At 37.9% G+C, this 20,025-nt stretch overlaps 1 protein-coding gene across 2 annotated transcripts; it reads left to right on the top strand.

Moving 5' to 3' along the window:
* Positions 1-5,930: 5,930 nt before the first annotated feature.
* Positions 5,931-19,451, top strand: LOC102722297 (phospholipase D zeta 1-like). 2 transcript variants are annotated; one of them, XM_006654236.3, is made up of 20 exons: positions 5,931-6,311; positions 8,186-8,287; positions 9,112-9,230; positions 9,375-9,516; positions 9,655-9,822; positions 9,911-10,084; positions 11,002-11,241; positions 11,318-11,434; positions 13,749-13,888; positions 13,978-14,127; positions 14,227-14,383; positions 14,460-14,993; positions 15,762-15,872; positions 16,098-16,244; positions 16,310-16,507; positions 16,644-16,745; positions 17,074-17,205; positions 18,135-18,200; positions 18,457-18,518; positions 18,593-19,451. In XM_006654236.3, exons 1-20 carry the CDS (start codon positions 6,057-6,059, stop codon positions 18,840-18,842), a joined length of 3,366 nt encoding a protein of 1,121 aa, XP_006654299.2. In that variant the 5' UTR covers positions 5,931-6,056; the 3' UTR covers positions 18,843-19,451. The 2 variants fall into 2 exon arrangements, with proteins under 2 accessions (XP_006654299.2, XP_006654298.1); XM_006654235.3 differs by lacking the exons at positions 5,931-6,311; positions 8,186-8,287 and having other exon boundaries at positions 9,144-9,230; positions 9,346-9,516.
* The last annotated feature ends 574 nt before the right edge of the window (positions 19,452-20,025 follow it).

Raw genomic sequence — 20,025 nt, 5'->3', positions numbered from 1 at the left:
ATTGCGTCAAATATAAATTTATATGATCTGAAAAATTATAGCTTTATTATAAACTTACTATAATTTTTTAGTTACTAATATTTCCGTACGATGTAACATACACATATAATTAATAATAATAGAATACACAAGTGTATGTGCAAAAGAATGTCTTTTTAAGAAACCACTTAGATTTTTTTTTCTTGTTTGTGTGAAAACAGTGGTTTTACGTGGCGTTGGTGAGGAGGAAGCTGTGGTGTTTGTGTGACATGGGGTGAAGAAGATGACGAACGACTTCACTTGTAAGCACTAGAGATATATTGCCAGTAATTAAATTATCTAGATTTATTTTATCATTCTCATACCGTGCATGTGGGAAACAAAGGTCCATGAAACTGCCTCTTATTGTCAAGGTAGCCAGGGTTATCGCTCGAGCACCATATTGATCATTGACGATTATATTTGGATAAAATTTATTTAAATTCTACTTTTTTTTATTAACTAATGGTGGTTTTCACTTCAAACTCCATGGCAATCATAGCAACCCATGTGGTTACATGGATGAAACTGTGACAAAACCATTATTACCTCGGCTTACCGTGGTTCAACCGGTTTTCGACTATACCGTGGTTCAACCGGTTTTCGACTAAAATCGGTAGCAATCACGGCTTACCGTGTAGAATCCAAAATTTTGAATTCAAATGTTTGGTCTGTGAAGTTCTGGTGGCTTTGATGGTAACCGCGTGGCTACCGCCCTACCGTTAGGCGATAGCTTCTGACTCCACGGTTGATTTTGCAAACCTTGGTAAGAGATCTCATACTAGAGGGTCTAACTGTTCCATCAACTCACATAAACTATCTAGGAAGTTCACTTACATGTATAATGATACAAAAATTCATTCCATAATTCAAACCAATAACCTTTTAATGTAACTCCAAACATAGTTAGGACACATGCACACACTAACAGGCTACAAGCTTACACTAACCATAAAAAAACACCACGTAAACAACTTGAGTGTAGAGTTGACCTAAACTTGAAGCCTTCTTTTTTACACTATGGCGAAATCACAACTCTTCGTTGAATGCTTCTCGAACAACTGAAGCCTAAAAACTGGCTACACAAGTAATACCAATATTTTATATGTAAGGGTTTCTAACCATATTTAAATTTATATAGGTGCTATACACACATAATATATATATATATACCCCAAAATTTTTACAATACAAAATAGAGAGAATACTCCGTAAGCCATGCACATAAACTTTAATGTAGTGCAAAGGATACAAGGAAGAGAAATGATTTAGTTCACAAGCAAACTCACTCCATAAACCAGACTATAATCACGAAATCAACATTTTATACCATTAACCTATACAGTTTTAACTCACCTCCAAATGTACTTACGCCATTATTTTGGATATATCCATAGACATGTTCGTCAACTGACAGTATGACATACTCTCTCTTTCTATAAATGTTTGACGTCGTTAACTTTTTTATATATATTTGACTATTCGTCTTATTTAAAAAATTATATAATTATTAATTATTTTTATATCATTTTATTTATTGCTATATATACTTTTATGCATATAGCTTTACATATTTGACAAAAAAAATTGAATAAGACGAATAGTTAAACATGCATAAAAAATTAACGGCATCAAATATTTAGGGACAGAGGTAGTATTTGAATAGCAAACGACTATACAACATATGCACTGCTTTATTGATATGACACCCACAATTTCTAAGATGGTGTATGCCATAATGTAATATTGGTCTAAGCTCATATGACAAGCAACACTTCACTTAACCCTATACTCTTATCTCTTCACTTTTGCTTATACTTATAAACCAAAATTTAAATTTTTTAACTCTAAATTTGGAGTTGATTATGAGATTTGTCACCGTAATCTATTTCTTAACATTGGTTTTTAGATCAAGAACACATATATAAAAGTATTCACATATTATTTTTTGTTTACAAATATTCCTCTCCCGGTCACCCCCTTATGTTTATCGACTGTGGCCACGTTCATTTATAGGTTAGATGAAGATATTACTACATGATTAATTAATTATTAGTTATAAAAATTAAAAAATAGATTAATATAGTTTTTAAAGCATTTTTGCTATAATTTTTTAAAAAATATAACATTTCACAGACCAAGAAACATGAACATAAAGAACAAAAGAATCTTGGTTAAAGATGATATGAACGGGGCTGGGATATACAATATGCTTCTGTCAGTGTCAAGGAGGCACGTTGGCCAGTTTTATTGTACTAATTAATTATTCCATGGAAGTTGCGTACTTTTGGTCCCTCCAGAAGAAAGGGAAGCTTTGATGATTTCGCAAGTCTGGGTTTGATTTTGACCAACATAAGGCCAGTCTCAATGGGATATCATGGGAGTGTCATGCATATTAATTAGGGTCACACATCAGAAAAAAAAGAATATTTGCATGATTTGGAGAGGAGAGAGAAGGAGAACATTTCATCCCCACGAAATGTTTGCGCACTATAACCAAGAGCTTGGAAATAGCGTGAAACTTACGTTGAGGAGAGGAAAGTTTCATCGGGCGATCCCGTGCGGCCGCCCGCCTCATTCCAGAGCGCGCGCTCCACCGCAATCTTCCCGCCACCTTCCAATTTCTTCCCGCCCATGCTCACCTCATCCCAATCTATCTCGCCCTTCGCCACAGATCTAGCTCCATGGATCGAGTGCCCCCTGAGAGCTCTAGGCGAAGCACTTTCGGCAAAGGAGGGAAAGGATGCGTGGGAAGACGCCTGGGGATGAAGACGACAACCTTGCGTGCATCGGCGCCCTTGCCACCTCCTTCTTCATCTCATGCGTCGTCGCTCCCAGTAGCGCCGCTCGTGATATCCGCCGCTGCCACATCCCCAACAATGTCATCGACGCTGCCTACTTCGCCCCTTGTGCCAGGACCACTTCCACCGGCGACGATGTTCGTAGCCACTGCTGCGACTCCGGCTGATGGAATAGTCAATGGGAATTAACACAATATAGGGTACTATCTTGCTGATGGAATATACCCTGAATGGACTGTATTCTTGAAGTTAATATGTATGCCCATCACTGAGAAGGACAAGTTGTATGCAGAATATCAAGAAGGGGCAAGAAAGAATATTGAAAGAGCCTTTGGTGTATTGCGTCGTCGATTTTCCATTTTAAAACGACCAGCTCATTTATTTGACCGAGATCAACTTCAAGATGTTGTTCTAACTTGCATCATACTTCACAATATGATAGTTGAAGATGAGAAGGAAGATGACATTGAAGAAAATCTAGATCTGAATGTGGCTCCTAGTTCAGCAACGGTTCAAGAACCGGAAATCTCTCTTGATCAGAATGTTCCGTTCGAGAGAGTTTTAGAAAAAGATAGTGATATTCGAGATCGATCGGCTCATTTCCGACTTAAGAAGGATTTAGTAGAACATATTTGGAATAAGTTTGGTCGCACTTGAGATAAATCTAGAGTACGTGTTCATGAGTAATGTAATCAATTAATATATTATATCAATATATTATACTATTTGATCATGTTTATTGGCATGCGGCCATACATGCATGAATGAATTCCAGCCCTAGTATGCGGCCATAAAGTAATTAAATTGATCCAAACACAACAGCAGCTACAAAGTTAATCTAGCATATTTGATATCAACAAAACACAAGAATTAAATGCTATAATAAGTGTATGAAACAGTGTAATGAAACTATCCCATTGAGAGTGGTTGTTTTATGTTTCAGCTTCCCATACTAATACTCTTGGAAACAGTGATATGAAACTAAGATTTGAGATTGGCCTAACAGTAGCCACACCCGGCCCACCGCCCAAAAAACGCGTGCTTTTTTGTGCGCTTTCCAGCTGAGACACACGAAACATTTTGGAACATACTCCATGTTAAATAAATATATTTTGATATAATTTTGTTTTATATTGAAAAATATCGATTGATTTCTTTTAAAAATTTAGTCAAATCTAAAGAAGTTCAACTATTCAAAAAACAAAACATTTCTTAATATGGAACATACATAGGCCTCGTTCGTTTTGGCAAGTTGGACTAAACTTCTTCTCGTTTTCCATTAGCACGCTTTTCAAACTACTAAATGATGCATTTCGTATAAAAATTTTCTATATAGAAATTATTTTAGAAGATCAAATAAATCCATTTTTTAAATTATTAATAAGTAATAGTTAATTAATCATATATTATTTACGTTTATCGTTTTCCGTGCGGCTAATGGCATTTTGCAACCCGCTGCTTCGAAAGCAGCCATAGAGAGTACGTACTTATGCTGGCCAACCTAATTGGACCACTCCGATGACTAATCTAAGTCATTACGGGGTTAAAACAAGAAAGAAAGAAAGGTGCGGTTCATTTCAGTTTTCATTCGCTGGAGGGGAGAAATTTAGTGGAATAGAAAATTCTAAAAAGATTTAGAACTACTTTTATCACTCTAAAATATAAATATCCCTACATTATTTACAGAGATTAAGATCAACTGAAAAAGACTTTGGTGTTTCTTGATAAATATAGAACAAATGGACGTGAGAGCAGCGTATATGTAAATTAGAAGTCATTAATAAGACGTATAAGTACCGTAAGCAATAAACAATATAAAATACTAATATATCATGAAACAATATTTGATTTGAACTCCATAAATAGTCGTATTTTTTTTATAACAGAGGGAGGGTTTCATTTACCACGGAGGGTATCGAAACCGTTCCTGAGCGGAGTGACGATAATCGCGATTATCATTAAAAATCATATAAATTGAAAACTCAAAATTCAAAAAAAAATCAATACGGTTTTAGATGTCAAACCACACAGTTTGATACGATTATCACACGGTTTGGTGCGATTATCCTAACGATTTTAAAGACGACGATAATTATCTTTGATCATGATAATCGCACGGTTTTTTGCGGTTATCTCGATGATTTTGTATTCCTCCACGTTGGGCCATTTTGGGCCTGATTTTTAATTTTTCTCTCACCTTTTAACCTTTTTAATTGATTCATGTCTTGTTTTTAAAATTTTCTTCACCACTGAGCTTAGGATAAACATAAATATTACCATGATTTTTTTGATTTTTCTACTAGCTTTTTTCAAAAATTTTGAATTGGAAAGATATTGGGGAATTAAACTTTTGCCATCTTTAGGTTTGGCAATTAGCCAAATACCCTTCTTAAGATTGCACTTATTATTTTGCAATTGGAGAGAGAAGCTTTTCTATTTTTTGCCACTATGTGCACTATATGCTGCCACGTGTGCATACTAACATGGAATGCAACTAATTACTTTCTATATTTCAATTTATTTTCTAATTTTATCTCCACTAAACCGAGCTTACATAGTATTTCAATCAGAGGTAGATTGGTAATTTTGCACGTCCATTCCATGTTGGTATGCACATGTGATAGCCTATAGTACATAAAGTAGCGAAAAAATAGAAAAGCCTCTTTCTCCAATTGCAAAATAATAAGTGCAATCTTAAGAAGGATAAGCCTAAAGGTGGCAAAAAGTTAAATTCCCCAAAGATGTTTATGAAACCGTATCGTCGAAAACTGCTATCGTATATTGACGATACGTGCGATAATACTGCTACCGTATATTGACGATACGTGCTATTATCGTGATAATCACGGTGATAGTCACAGTTTTGTGAAACCCTGGTTCTGACTGGTCAGTTCCTCAGAGGTCTGGTGGAGCAGGACGCCACACGGGGACACGGCTTGGCATGTTGACCCAGGCACTAGACCGGACCGGGCCGGCCCGAACCGAACCAGAACCTTTGCGGAAAGGCGGGCCCACATGCCAGACAGACCCACCATTCTGACTCGGGTTCAAACTTGCCGAAACTATAAAAACGTCCGTCTCTCTCCTCGCTCGCATTTCCCGCACCACGAGGGAGCGAAAAAGAAAGAAAGGAAGGAAGGAGAAAAAAAAATAAAAATAAAAATTCGCCGTCTCCACGATTCCAATCAGATCGGCCGGCCCCCACCTCCGTCCGAGCTGTCCGTTCTCGAAGCTTCCATGAACGTGGAGCGCCTCGCCGTCGGCGGCGGCGGCCACCGGTACGAGCGGATGCCTAGGGGCCCGGAGGAGGAGAGGGAGGGGGCGGCGGCGAGGCCGGAGGTGCTGGCCGCGTCGGCGTCGTTCCGGCTGTCGGAGGCGGCGCGGGTGTTCGAGGAGCTCCCCCGGGCGTCGATCGTCGCCGTGTCGCGCCCCGACGCCGGGGACATCACCCCGATGCTGCTTTCATACACCATCGAGGTGCACTACAAGCAGGTCCGCGGATCCTCCCCACCCTGTTCCGTGCGTTTTTGAGCTTTCCGTGTGAACCCTTGAGAATCATGTGCAAATTAGGGGGGGTGATGAGAGGCTGGATTAGTCTAGAATCCCGTCCTTTTGGTTGGCGAAATACCGATCGTATTAATAGTTCGATGGGATTGTACTGCTAATTACTATAGCTCATGATTTTAGTTTCTGCACGAGATGTGACTTCTGGTTCTATCCTCTATGCTGCTATGAATTTGTTCGCTTTTTTGGTAGCCAGTAATCCAGCATAGGGACAGGGATGAGAGAATTTGCTTAAAGAGGTCGGCTTCCTCTGATTGATGTACCAGCCGACTAGTATGATTTTCGCAATCTTAAACATTACGGCCGCGGCCGTGGCAGTATGGGACTTTAGTTTAATGGTTCAGCATTGCACAGGCATGACTTTTATGTTTGAATATTCATTAGAAAATTATATATCAGCTGCTGATCAGCCTGACTTGATAAGTTCTGCTCATTTGAGAAGTTCCGCTCTCATATTAATCTTGTACAAATACCTTTATTTCCTCCAAAATATTGTACTATAATAGACGTGAATAGATTAAAACTTGTGTGTGCAGTTTTCTGGTGCACTGTGGGCCTAATTGATCATGAGTTTTGATTGGATGATGTGCTTACTTGCATTGCAAACAACCTACTCACCTTAGTACAATGGCATGTTTGCTCAACCTGTCATGTGCTCATTTTTTATTTACTCATAATTGGTGAAGCAAACTGGCTTAGAATACTCGCCTACTCACATGAGTACTTGGTCATGTAGATTTATGTTTTAGGTAAACTAGAGATGTTGGTTTCTGGTTAAGCATGTCCAATGAACCAGATGCTTGGTGCTTTCTCGCTGGATGTGCATATGAAATTTGTGTCGAGTAATTTGCCACTTCAATTTGCAATGCAACAATGTGCTTCCAATTACTCACATACTACTTGCTAAAACCTCGGTGGTCTTTTATAGTACTGAAATAATGTGTTTTCTTTCTATTTCAAATAATTATAAATGGATCACATTTTGTGAATTGTGTTCGAATTAGCTTTTGAGCTCTGATGTCTCATTTACATGTTTTTGGAATTAAGTTCTGATGATCATTCCAATCTATTGGAATTCTAATATGATTACCTATACAAAGTTACTATCTCCGTCTTTAAATGTAAGGGATTCTAGGGATGAATCTGGATATAATTAAGGACTGAGGGAGTACTTAATTACATGCAATCAATTCAAGACTGTGAACTTGACTAACTTAGAAAAATTCTCAAATTTACATTGATGGACGTGCTAAGGTGACTTTATTTGTGCCAATTTGTACATTGCAATAGATTCTAAATTAATATTATTTCTGGTATCTTACTATCTTGACTTGTCACTTTGCAAATCAACTGTCTAGTGTTGACTGCTGACCAATCTGTCCTTAACAATTTGGTACATGCTTACTTGAAAAAAAACTTGGTACATGCCTAATTTGCCAAAAGGGCTGCTAAGATAGTTTCTGTTCCCTTTCACCACTTCTTATTATCTTGATATGTGCAAGGGAACTATGTGGAACACATGTTTATGATCAGTTTGAAGTTAACGGAATGCATGCACCACATGTCACAAACTGTGTGGGCAGATCGTTAAACATGCACATATGAATGAAAGCGAAACAGAAAAGGTTTAACTTGTTGAATTCATGAGTTGTAACTCTTAATACTTGTCATATAGAGTTTTTCTATTTGCGGTGCACTCTTACTTTCTTGTGATGGATATCTTCTTCCTTTGAGTTGCTATTTATTCCCATTAAATACAAATGTGTCAGATGTGCTCTGAAAAATTTCACTGTTTCTATCAGTTTAGGTGGCGGCTATATAAGAAAGCTTCACAAGTTCTCTATCTACACTTTGCATTGAAGAGACGTGAATTTCTTGAAGAGTTTCATGAGAAGCAGGAACAGGTTGGTTATATGGCCATTATGAGTTGTAATGATTTTCAATACTTGATTACAACCTGTAAGTTCCTTTAAAGTAATCTCACTAATTTGCTGTGCAGTTGTGCTGTTAGATTGGAGATGCAAGTGTATTTTTCTACTCAACTTCCATAAATCTGAAATGTTATTTGGGATTTTGTTGAATGGGCTCCAACATTTTTTAGAACTATGTGACACATTAGGTCATAAATGAAAACAACTGTTAACAGTATAACATATTGGATGTTATCTCTCTTTCTCAATTTTCCTTTGGCCCCTTGTACATGGTATATTGGCCTTTCTTTATTAAATAGAGACAAGTCCAATTCATAACATGATATTAGAGCAAGGTTACCCAAAACCTAGCTGTGTCCACTTGGTTGGTTCATCGTGTGGGTTCCTACGCATTTCTCCTTGTTGCTAGTGTTGGTTCATGTGGATATGGCTTTATTGCTTTGTCCGCTTCAGATTTGGACTGCCCTTGTTGTCACATCAGTCACTTGACTGGCTGAGGATCTCACCTATATGCTGCCTGCGTGGTGGCACACTTGCTCTCCAAAAGTCCCTGGTGACAATGGGAAGAGATGTATTGTGGTTCTCAGTTGATCTTTTCCTTTGGATCTCAATCTTTTCCCCAGCAAACTCTTCCTGGCGCAAGAAAAGCCTTTGTGATCAAGTGCAGGAAATGGCATCTTTTCTTACTTAAATATAATAAATTTTAACCATGTAAACTGGCAAAATGTCAGTACGATGGGAAGCAGTATATTTGAAGTCTAATGTACTAAGTTGATTTCTTTGTTCTGTGATTCAAGGTCAAAGAATGGTTACAAAATCTGGGAATTGGGGAACATATGCCAGTAGTACATGATGAGGATGAAGCAGACGATGTGAATGTTCCTGCCCAGTCTGAAGAAGGTTCCATTAGACATAGGTAAACATGTTTATACATCAGCGATGCACTAGTAGTTGTATATAGTTATGCTTTATCACATTGAAAAGGTTGAATTAGAGCAGTTGAGTCTCCATATGTTATCCCATGCATGCAGTAAGCAAGACATTGAACCTGTTGTGGCAGAAATGTTCCTTCAAGTGCTGTTTTGCCTGTCATTCGACCAGCTCTGGGACGTCAGCACTCGGTTTCTGATCGAGCAAAAGTTGCCATGCAAGAATATCTGAACCATTTTTTGGGGAACTTGGACATTGTCAACTCTCGGGAGGTATATATTATCTAAAGCTTTATACATTTCATTCTTTTTGTTCCAGTTGGAATAGCATGTTGACTGAAATATCCCATCTGCATCTAGATTAAGTTTTATTGTCAGGACTCAGGACTAAAAACATCTTTCAAAATACAGGTTTGCAAATTTTTGGAGGTATCATGTCTGTCATTTTTACCTGAATATGGTCCTAAGCTAAAAGAAGATTATGTATCTGTTGGACACTTGCCAAAAATTCAGAAGGACCATAAAGAGAACTGTTGTTCATGTGGGTTGTTTAACTGCTGCAAGAGCAGCTGGCAAAAGGTATTACATTTTATGTAGTTAATTTTTTTTATTTAGCTGTCTTATTATAATTCTATTTAATCTATATAATTAAATAATTTTTCAATAGGTGTGGTTTGTCCTAAAGCCAGGATTCTTGGCTTTACTGAAAGATCCTTTCGATCCAAAGCTTTTAGATGTCATTATCTTTGATGCATTGCCACATACGGATATAAGTGGTGAGGGCCAGATCTCTCTAGCAAAAGAGATCAAGGAACGGAACCCATTGCATTTTGGATTCCAGGTACCTATTCCATTTTATGATATCTTGTTGAGTTACAATGAAATGCAATACCTGTACTTTTGGTGGTTGATAGATAGCTGAAGTAGTTTTATATCTATTGCAAGGATGTTGAGTTTAGCTAGATCGTGGTGGTTGAGTTGTGCATTATTGCAAAGTGAAAGCTTAGTAGATGGGAACATTCTTAAAATATGATATCTTAGTGATTTTATGTTATGGACCTAAAAAGATGATTCAGTGAATTATTTGATCATACAGTAAATGTATAAGTTTTTTTTTTCCTGAAAAGCACAACAGTGCCTAATAGAGCATTATGGGGATGCAGAATTTTATCTTTCTGCCTTTGTGGTATGGATATCTTAATGAACACATATCGCCCTGACGCGACAGGTGGTTGTAGAATTTTGTTAGGGCAACAACTATCATAGTGTGAGTTATAGGAGCAACTCTATTTGTAGCTTCTAGTATGAGAATCATACAACAAAATTATAAGGATCATCTATTTGTCAATTTGTCAGACTAATTCGGACTAATTGTTCCAATTTGTGAAGAGAAATCCATTGTTATCTGGACAGTTGTTTGGGGCAAGTTAATATGTCTGGTGCATGCATAGGATTGTGCTCTTGTTGTGAAAAATGCTACTTTTGACAGAATATTTTTTCGGTTGAATTGCGTAGATGATAGCTGACAAAAAAATACATACCCTTTAAACCATGTTTTGAATGTGGCACTTTTTCTGATATATGTGGGAGCTAGGAACTGAATTATTTCTTGTGAAATTACTGCCTTTAAATTGGGTCCTTATCAATTGATACTGATATTGATATTTCTGAGCCAGTCAACATATTCATACAATTTTGATACAGCATTAGCCTTTTATTTTTGTGGAGTCTAAACCTCTTTGTGCTGTTTGGAGGAAGGTGTCTTCTGGTGGCCGGACTATAAAGTTAAGAGCAAGAAGCTCTTCTAAAGTGAAAGATTGGGTTGCTGCAATAAATGCTGCTCGACAAACTCCAGAGGGCTGGTATTACCCTCATCGTTTTGGTTCATTTGCACCACCAAGGGGCCTTATGCAAGATGGGAGTATGGTACAGTGGTTTATAGACGGGCAAGCTGCATTTGAAGCAATTGCTTCCTCCATTGAGCAAGCAAAATCAGAGGTTAACTTTGTGTCTTTTCAACAGTTACTGATCGAAAATAACTAAATCTGCCCAAGATAATCAAAATTTAATGCAGATATTTATTACTGACTGGTGGCTCTGCCCAGAATTGTTTCTCCGACGCCCGTTCCAACATCATGGATCATCTAGGCTTGATGCTCTACTGGAAGCTAGAGCTAAGCAGGGTGTACAGGTATGGTACTTTTTTTTACCTTTTAATCAGAAACTACAGACTAACAATATGAGTGTGAGGTGTTTAAATTATGAAGCAATGTTTGCTACTTTATTTATGTATCAATTGCATGATTATTAGAAGTTAGCATCGTACAGCTTCTGTACCATCTGAAGATGGCTTGCCTTGTGAGGTTTAAGTCTATTACCTTCCCAAGCTCTAACAAGAAAGAGAACATCCTGAATTCCTTCACTAACAAACTGTTCATGAAGATTCCTACTTTTTGGTTCTGGCCCTTTTTCCTCCCACACACCCATCCTCACTTTGCATTTGCTTGCAAGTTGTGCGATCAACAATTCCTTTAGGGCAGACACCATGCAAGAATATCATGATCCATAGATCTTCTTTTTCGTGAAAAATATATTAAAAATTAATGACCGCTGGATATTAAAGAGAGAGGGATTATTGTGTACCTAGGTTGTTGTATTGAGCCTTAGGGGCCGGTTTACATAGGAGTACAAGTGGTATAGATAAGGAAGGACTCTAAGCAAATCAATCTTATCCCAATAATCCTCACCATATACTTTAACACCCCCCCTAGTCCAAGCATGAGCAGTGCAGACGCTTAGACCAGACAAGGAACCGACAAGAGGACTCAACAATGATAGTCCTTTGTGCCATAGTCGAAGTAGCCGAAGTGAACCGTGGTTGAGGTAGCTGTGCATAGAGTAGTCGTGGTCTATGTAGCCGAAGTTGATGGTGCAAATGTTGAGGGAGCTGAGCCATGGGAGAGGTTGCGGGTGCACGCGACGGTGCCATGGTCCATGTAGCTGAAGTTGATGGTGCAGATGTCGAGGGAGCTGGGCCATGGGAGAGTTTGTGGGTGCACGCGATGGACGACGGTGCCGTGGACCAAGGTGCGTGAGGACGCACTAGAGATGAAAGACACAATCGCACAATCATTGAGGAAGATGACACCGAAGAATTGATGTAGTTGAACTGTGGTGAACATGGTGTAACACTGGGTTTGCAAGGCCCAAGGACAACTTGGGATGAACACGCACAACAGTGTTGCTAATACATCGCGAACAAGGTAGGAGACCACCATGAACCTTGCGCCATGTCAGAGGGGACTAGCAGAAGGCCTCCAAGACCAACAGCCGAAACAACGTCGATAGCTAATGTCAGGAGAAGCTAGACCACTAACCTAGAGCGGCGACAGTGGCAGCCTAAAGATGTGGCTGTAGTGCTTGAAGTAGGTGAAGAAGTTGATGGTTGACAATGACTAGTGCAGATGACGAGGATATCAATAAAAGCCACAACGCTGCGGCCCAAGAGGGGCTTCACAGTTGCAACTCCAAGTCTATGCAGGAGCAGGTGACCACGAGCGATATTGCTGTCTGAAGAGGAGACGTAGCGGCAGCCCAATACTTGGTTGTAGTCCTCATACTCGAAGACAATCGGTTGAAGAAGTCGTGGATCTTGTACGCTCCATCAGGTGATCAAGCCGATGATGCGCGCTGTACTCCATGTTGGATAGTAGAGGGAGAAGGATTAATGTGTATCTGGGTTGTTGTATTGAGCCTCGGTGGCTGGTATATTGTAGAGATAAGGAAAGTACTAGAGATAAGGAAGGACTCTAAATAAATGGACCCTATCCTAATAATCCTCTTAACAATGACTATTCATAATGGGTCCCTGGCATTGATCTTTTTTTAAAAAATATTTCTTATTTTCTGGTTTCGTCAAATTTAACAGGCAACAATCTATTGTGGTGTTTTTGAAACCACATCATCCTTTGGTGCTTACGAGTTATGCTGGAAATTACATATTTGTTGTTTTTAATCGTATTCTTCTTATCATTTTGTGCAAGGCAGGGGTAATAGGTTCCTAATATGACATGGGCCGTGTTCGGTAGGCTGGATAAGATATCTTATCCGCCTCGTTTTTCATGCGCACGCTTCTCGAACTGCTAAACTGTGTATTTTTTGCAAAATTTTTTTATAGGAAAGTTGCTTTAAAAAATCATATTAGTCTATTTCATATTTTTTTAATAATTAATAATTAATTAATCATGTACTAATCTATTGCTACGTTTTCCGCGTCGGATAAGTTAACTAATCTTCCTCCCTACCGAACACGGCCATGGTGATCTTATTTTTCAAGTTATGCACTTGAGTTCAATGTTAATTCCCAGAAAATGCATACTCGGATCATTGGTAAAATATCAACTGATCACATGACACCACAAAGGAAAAACAGAATAAGTAAATTAGATTGTTCATAGATATTGATAGTTACTGACTATCTACTCTGAACTGTGGCCATTATGCAGATTTACATTCTTTTGTACAAGGAAGTTGCTCTTGCATTGAAAATTAATAGTTTGTACAGTAAACAAAAGCTACTTAACATTCATGAGAATGTCAAAGTCCTTCGATATCCTGATCATTTCTCAAGTGGTGTATACTTGTGGTATGAGGAATACTTTTTTTTTGTCTCCCTATGTTCAACAAAAGATTATTTTGATTCCAACAATTTTACTGCTTACTTTTCACTTGAAGGTCACACCATGAGAAAATTGTGATAGTAGATAATCAAGAATGCTACGTTGGAGGTCTTGATCTTTGCTTTGGTCGTTATGATACTCCAGCACACAAACTTTCAGATGCTCCTCCTGTGATATGGCCAGGGAAGGACTACTATAACCCTAGGTAACTATGACATTTCTTTTATCCTTATCATAGTATTTAAGTATTTATGCAGGACTCTTCCCAATTTATTCTTACCTGAGTTTTACCTCTGTACATAAGGGAATCTGAGCCAAATTCCTGGGAGGACACAATGAAAGATGAGCTGGACCGAACTAAATATCCCCGCATGCCTTGGCATGATGTTCAGTGTGCTCTCTATGGTCCACCTTGTCGAGATGTCGCAAGGCATTTTGTTCAGCGCTGGAATTATGCAAAGGTTTGTCTATTCCATTGACATTCTCATCATATAAAGTGTTTTCTCTATATTTTAAATAAAATATTGTTTTTTCCAGAGGAACAAAGCTCCCAATGAGCAAGGAATTCCCCTGCTGATGCCTCATCACCACATGGTAATTCCACATTACAAGGGCATAAGCCAAGAAATTAACAGTGAGGCTGATGGTAAACAAAATCATGATAAGGATGCTGATGTTAAAAAACCAGTCTCCGTGGACTCACGGGCATCGTGTCAGGACATTCCATTGCTTTTACCTCAAGAGCTTGAGCCACAGACATTGCCCAATGGAGATTTAAGAGTGAATGATTTAGACATCAACCATTCTGATCTCCTCCATAAAACAAGCTTCAATCAGCCTTTGCTTAACCGAAAGGCAAAGTTGGATTCTTCCCGACAGGATTTACCTATGAGAGGCTTTGTAGATGATATAAGTTCCCTTGAGTCGTCATCTCTTAGACATTTTGACTCTTCCAAGGAAAAAATGTATCACATGGATAAGAACTGGTGGGAGATGCAAGAAAGAGGAGATCAAGTTGCTTCAGTACTTGATATAGGGCAAGTTGGTCCAAGGGTAACTTGTCATTGTCAGGTCAGTATTGCAGTTAATTTTGAATTAATTTGTTGATGCCGAGGAATGAGAGTAATGGGCAAGAATCTCAGATGCAAAATTTTGGCTTTATTATCTGTCTAACTTTGATACACAAGAAGTTACATGTTTTGCTATCTGTAGATTGTAAACATCTGAAGTTCTGAGTTTTTATATCTGCTTTCTTGATAGAGAGTAATTCATTAGGAAACAATGTGAAATCTTTTATTATAACAGACACAACGTGAATGCTGTAGAAAAAGAGACAAACATGGAAAGTATCAAACTAGGTTTATGGCTAGGCCAGGACTAATAACTATGGCATAACATGTGAATGTGATACTTATTTTGTTTGAAACATGAAAAGCTCGAAACTGGGTTGATGACCAGGCTGTATTTAATGACTATGACACAATGTGATTCATATCTAGTTTGTTTAACTACTTAGTAGTTTTTCTGCTTTTTGGTGATGTTGCCTTTTCATATGCTGAGTTAAGACTATTTTGGTTATTTATATATTTAACTGGTATCCAAACAGAAAAGCAGCTACGATCAACTTGTTAGTCTTTTCGTAATTTATGGGTATGGCAATGTTTTCGTTTAGGTTGGCAGATGTAAATTTTGTCTGCATTATCGCCATTTTTCCAGAAGGGCTTACACATAAGATATGGTCCTGTTGTATAGTCAGATATACTTGTATACTAACTTTAGAAACTATTATAATGAATGCATCATTTTCTAAGAAGTTAATGAATGTATATTTTGGCTCAGGTTATTAGAAGTGTTGGTCAATGGTCAGCTGGAACCACTCAAATTGAAGGAAGCATCCACAATGCGTTTTTTTCTCTTATTGAAAAGGCAGAACATTTTGTATACATTGAGGTCTGCATTTTCTTAAGCATAAAAATTCAATTTGTAAACAACAGTATGTTTTATTAGATAGAGATCTTAAAATGATGCTCAGTATGTGTTGTCGCTATCTTATTTCATATTATTCTGTTCAGTTTCTTAAGTAAAAATCATTTTTTCCACACATATTATAAGCATGTAGTTATCCAAGAGATCACCAGCAAATTGTCTAACCCTTTTGTCACACCTTTTTTGTAGAATCAATTTTTCATATCAGGCCTTTCAGGAGATGACACGATTAAAAACCGTGTACTGGAAGCCTTATACAGGCGCATACTTAGGGCAGAGAGAGAAAAAAAGCGGTTCAAAGTCATCATAATAATACCTTTGTTACCAGGTTTTCAGGTAATTTTCTACTGCTGCGATTCCGAAAGTCTTGGTGCTTGGTTACTCACATGATATCATGACAGGGAGGCATTGATGACGGTGGAGCTGCATCTGTGAGAGCAATTATGCATTGGCAATACCGGACTATCTGCAGAGGCCCTAATTCGATACTTCAGAATCTATATGACGTTATTGGTCCAAAAGCAAATGATTATATCTCCTTTTATGGTCTTAGAACACATGGTAGGCTATGCGACGGAGGCCCTTTAGTCACTAATCAGGTAAAGTATGAGTCTTGTCCAGTTATGCAGCATGTTTTTTTTTGTCAGGATCCTAGCACTTGGCCATTTAAGTTCATGATTCACAGAACTAGCATGTAAATAATTGAATACTTTTTTAATATTGTCGGTATTGCAGATTTATGTACACAGTAAGTTGATGATAATTGATGACCGCATCACATTAATTGGATCAGCTAACATAAATGATAGAAGCTTGCTTGGTTCAAGAGATTCTGAGGTATGCATTTCTCATATTCCTGTGTCCACTATATTTTGGTATGCTGCACCTGTTTTGTAACTTGTAAGACTGCAGTCCATAGAGGCTTAGAGTAGTTCTGATTCTGTAATATTTCAAATCCATGACAGGAAATGAGTATTAACTATTAAAGATACATTCCTTGAGCTTTCTATTACTTAAATGTAATTTTAATTCAAGAATATTTTTCTCTGATGAGAAGTATTTGTTTTTCAGTTAACTCTATTTAGAAAACAGTTAAACACTTACATCAAGTAATGTTTGTGTTGGAGGTCGATCATCTGATAGTTTTTCCTCTTGGCCCTTGTAGATTGCTGTGGTCATTGAAGATAAAGAAGTTGTCACTTCCAAAATGAATGGAAAACCTTGGGAAGCTGGGAAGTTTTCTCTAAGCCTACGTCTCTCTCTCTGGGCAGAGCACCTTGGCCTTCATCGAGGAGAGGTTTGGGATATATTCCATCTATGCTTTACTTCCTTCAGTAATCATTTTGTTAATAAATAAAGTTAAAATTTGCTATAGGGCATCGGAAAAACGTGTAATTAGCCGATGGACACTGTAAGACTACGAATTTGCTGTAAGGCACCACAAAGATGTGGTAATTAGCTGATAGACACTCCAGCCATTATTTTATTAATTTTGAAGTAAAAAATTAAAAATGACGAGATTGCCCTTGGTGGCTAACCCGTTATGTTGACTGGGTCCAGTCAAACCAGACCCAGTCGGTCTCGACACCGCACCCTAGCCTACAGGGCGACTGAGTAGGCGGCGGCGGTGGCGACCCAGCTACGGTGAGGGTGGCAGCGACCCGGCCACCGAGGGCAATCTCGTCATTTTTAAAATTTTTGACTCCGAAATTAATAAAATAATGGCTAGAGTGTCTACCAGCTAATTATCATATTTTTGTGGTGCTCTACAGCAAATTCGTGATCTTACGGTGTCCACCGGCTAATTACACGTTTTTTCGATGTCCTGTAGCAAATTTTGCCATAAATAAATGTTCTGGACATAGCAGAATCTCCAATGTACAACATGAACCATTTTTTTTCTAGGTTATATGCTAGTGAAAACATATAATATACGGAAAATGTATTCTTAAATCAAATAGTTAGTAATATCATTTCCATGACACAGTCTAAAATTTGAATCTCATCCCAAATTGTGGTGAGCTTGTGCAATGTCCCTACACCTTTGTAATATTTCATCTCTAAAAAAGAAACATTGCCTTGCCAAAGGTGGCGGTATTAGAAATTTTCTCCAAGCTGTTTTAACTCATAGGCATCTGCCCCAACAAGTTTTCTTATATTCATTGCAGCAGATAGTGATATCATGTGAACTATTTTGATTGTTTAAAACATAAATTTGATATGCAGGTTAGCCATATTATGGACCCTATCGATGACTCAACTTTCAAAAATATCTGGATGGCCACTGCTAAGGTGAGAACATAAATGCTGTTTCCTGAGGCCGTAGTTAATTTAACCCTAACCATCTTTCACTCGATACTACTAATGCTTATCATCCTAGAATGTAGAAACCATTTTAGGATTGTCTTAACCTGGCACTCCATGTAATATTAGGATGTGGCTTTCATCAGTTGTAAAATCCAAACTGTAATACATGTTATATTGTATGCTTTAGCCATAGCAATCTCCATTAATACTCATACATTAGTTAACTGGTTTTGTTTGGCAGACAAATACCATGATTTACCAAGATGTCTTCTCTTGTGTTCCTAATGATCTCACCCATTCAAGGTATGAATTGACCATTCCGTTTCAGTGTCCCTTTTTACAAATTGCTCTTTGCTCTAAATATAATGATGATGCAGGGTCCAATTTCGGCAAAGCTTAGCTCACTGGAGGGATAAAATCGGTCACAACACAATCGATTTGGGGATAGCCCAAGAGAAGCTGGAAACCTACCAGGACGGTGATCTCAAGGGTGCAGATCCTATGGAAAGATTGCAGATGGTCAAAGGTCACCTTGTTTCTTTCCCATTGGATTTCATGTCCCAAGAGGACTTGAGACCATATTTCAGTGAAAGCGAATATTATACTTCTCCACAAGTTTTCCATTAGCTTATTTTTCATGGAAAAGTTATCACCTACTGCCATAGTTGTACATAGTTCAGGGGTCAGCCTTTAGGTATTTTAGATGTTTTGTCAACAAATAGGGAAAAAGAAAGAAATTACAAACCACGGGCTGGTGAAAGGTATACAAGTATAGTTAAGTCACCGGTGCGTGTCTTATTTCCTTTTCGAGCAAGAATATGCCTGCTCAATTTGTTCTGTTCCACACGAAGAATACAGGAACGTAGATAGTTGATACGGCACCTTTTTTTTTCCTTTTTAGGGAAGAAATATTCCTGTTGAGCTAACTCGTTGTTGACGTACAGAAAAGTTTGTTTTGCCTTCAAAGCTGTCTCTGCCTCTCTGTACGTGTATATCATACATTGTCCAGAACTAAATAATGGCATTCGGTCCATTCTTTTTTAATGGAAACCAATGTCAATCCATGTAACCATCTACTGTTAATGGCTTGAGGGCTTAATGTTTCATGTGCTAGCTTCTGAAGAGCAGAGGGCTAGAGCCAGTTAAAACTAAAATGCTTTAATGCCAGTCCTTTTTGGACACAATGGAAGTTTGTATTGATGCAAATTGCAGCGAAAACCTGTACATGAGTACTGGAATTCTGGAAGGCAAACGAGGTTTATCGTAGTTTATCACTCTATAGCAGGTAGAACTGCATTTCACCACATGTTCTTTGTTTTAATTTCTCTGAATTAAATTGTAATCCTAATTAGCCCGTGAGAGTGAATGTGTTTGATCATTACTTTTTACCATTTTATATTAACTAGATGAATACGCACGAATACGCGTGAAAATACCCTGTGCATTACTACAGGAATACGCACGAATGTAACACAAGCAAAATACTTGCATCTATGGTTAGCACGCTAATTATTGTTTATCGAATATAAGCAATTTTCAAGTGTAGAAACATACTCGCACCACCTTTTATTTGACACCATTGATCACTTTTTATTTGACACCATTAATGTTTGACTATTTGTCTTATTTATAAAATTTATATGATTATTGATTATTTTGTTATAGTTTGATTTATTAGTGAAGGTACTTTAAGCATGTCTTATAATTTTGCATATTGGCACAAAAATTAAATAAAATGAATGATTAAACATAGATACAAAAGTTAACGGTGTTAAATAAAAAAAACTAGAGGGAGTATATGTTTTCTTTA

Source organism: Oryza brachyantha, chromosome 5 (genome assembly GCF_000231095.2).
Source record: "Oryza brachyantha chromosome 5, ObraRS2, whole genome shotgun sequence".
Taxonomy (NCBI): Eukaryota; Viridiplantae; Streptophyta; class Magnoliopsida; order Poales; family Poaceae; genus Oryza; species Oryza brachyantha.
This window is presented reverse-complemented; position numbering and strand designations above follow the sequence as displayed.

Bases quoted from the DNA above. Each gene is read 5' to 3' on its own strand.
- LOC102722297 (XM_006654236.3), top strand. From the start codon at position 6,057: ATGAACGTGGAGCGCCTCGCCGTCGGCGGCGGCGGCCACCGGTACGAG. The intron at 14,384-14,459 runs GTTTGTCTATTC...TGTTTTTTCCAG, and splicing joins AGCGCTGGAATTATGCAAAG to AGGAACAAAGCTCCCAATGA. The intron at 16,746-17,073 runs GTATGCATTTCT...TGGCCCTTGTAG, and splicing joins TTGGTTCAAGAGATTCTGAG to ATTGCTGTGGTCATTGAAGA.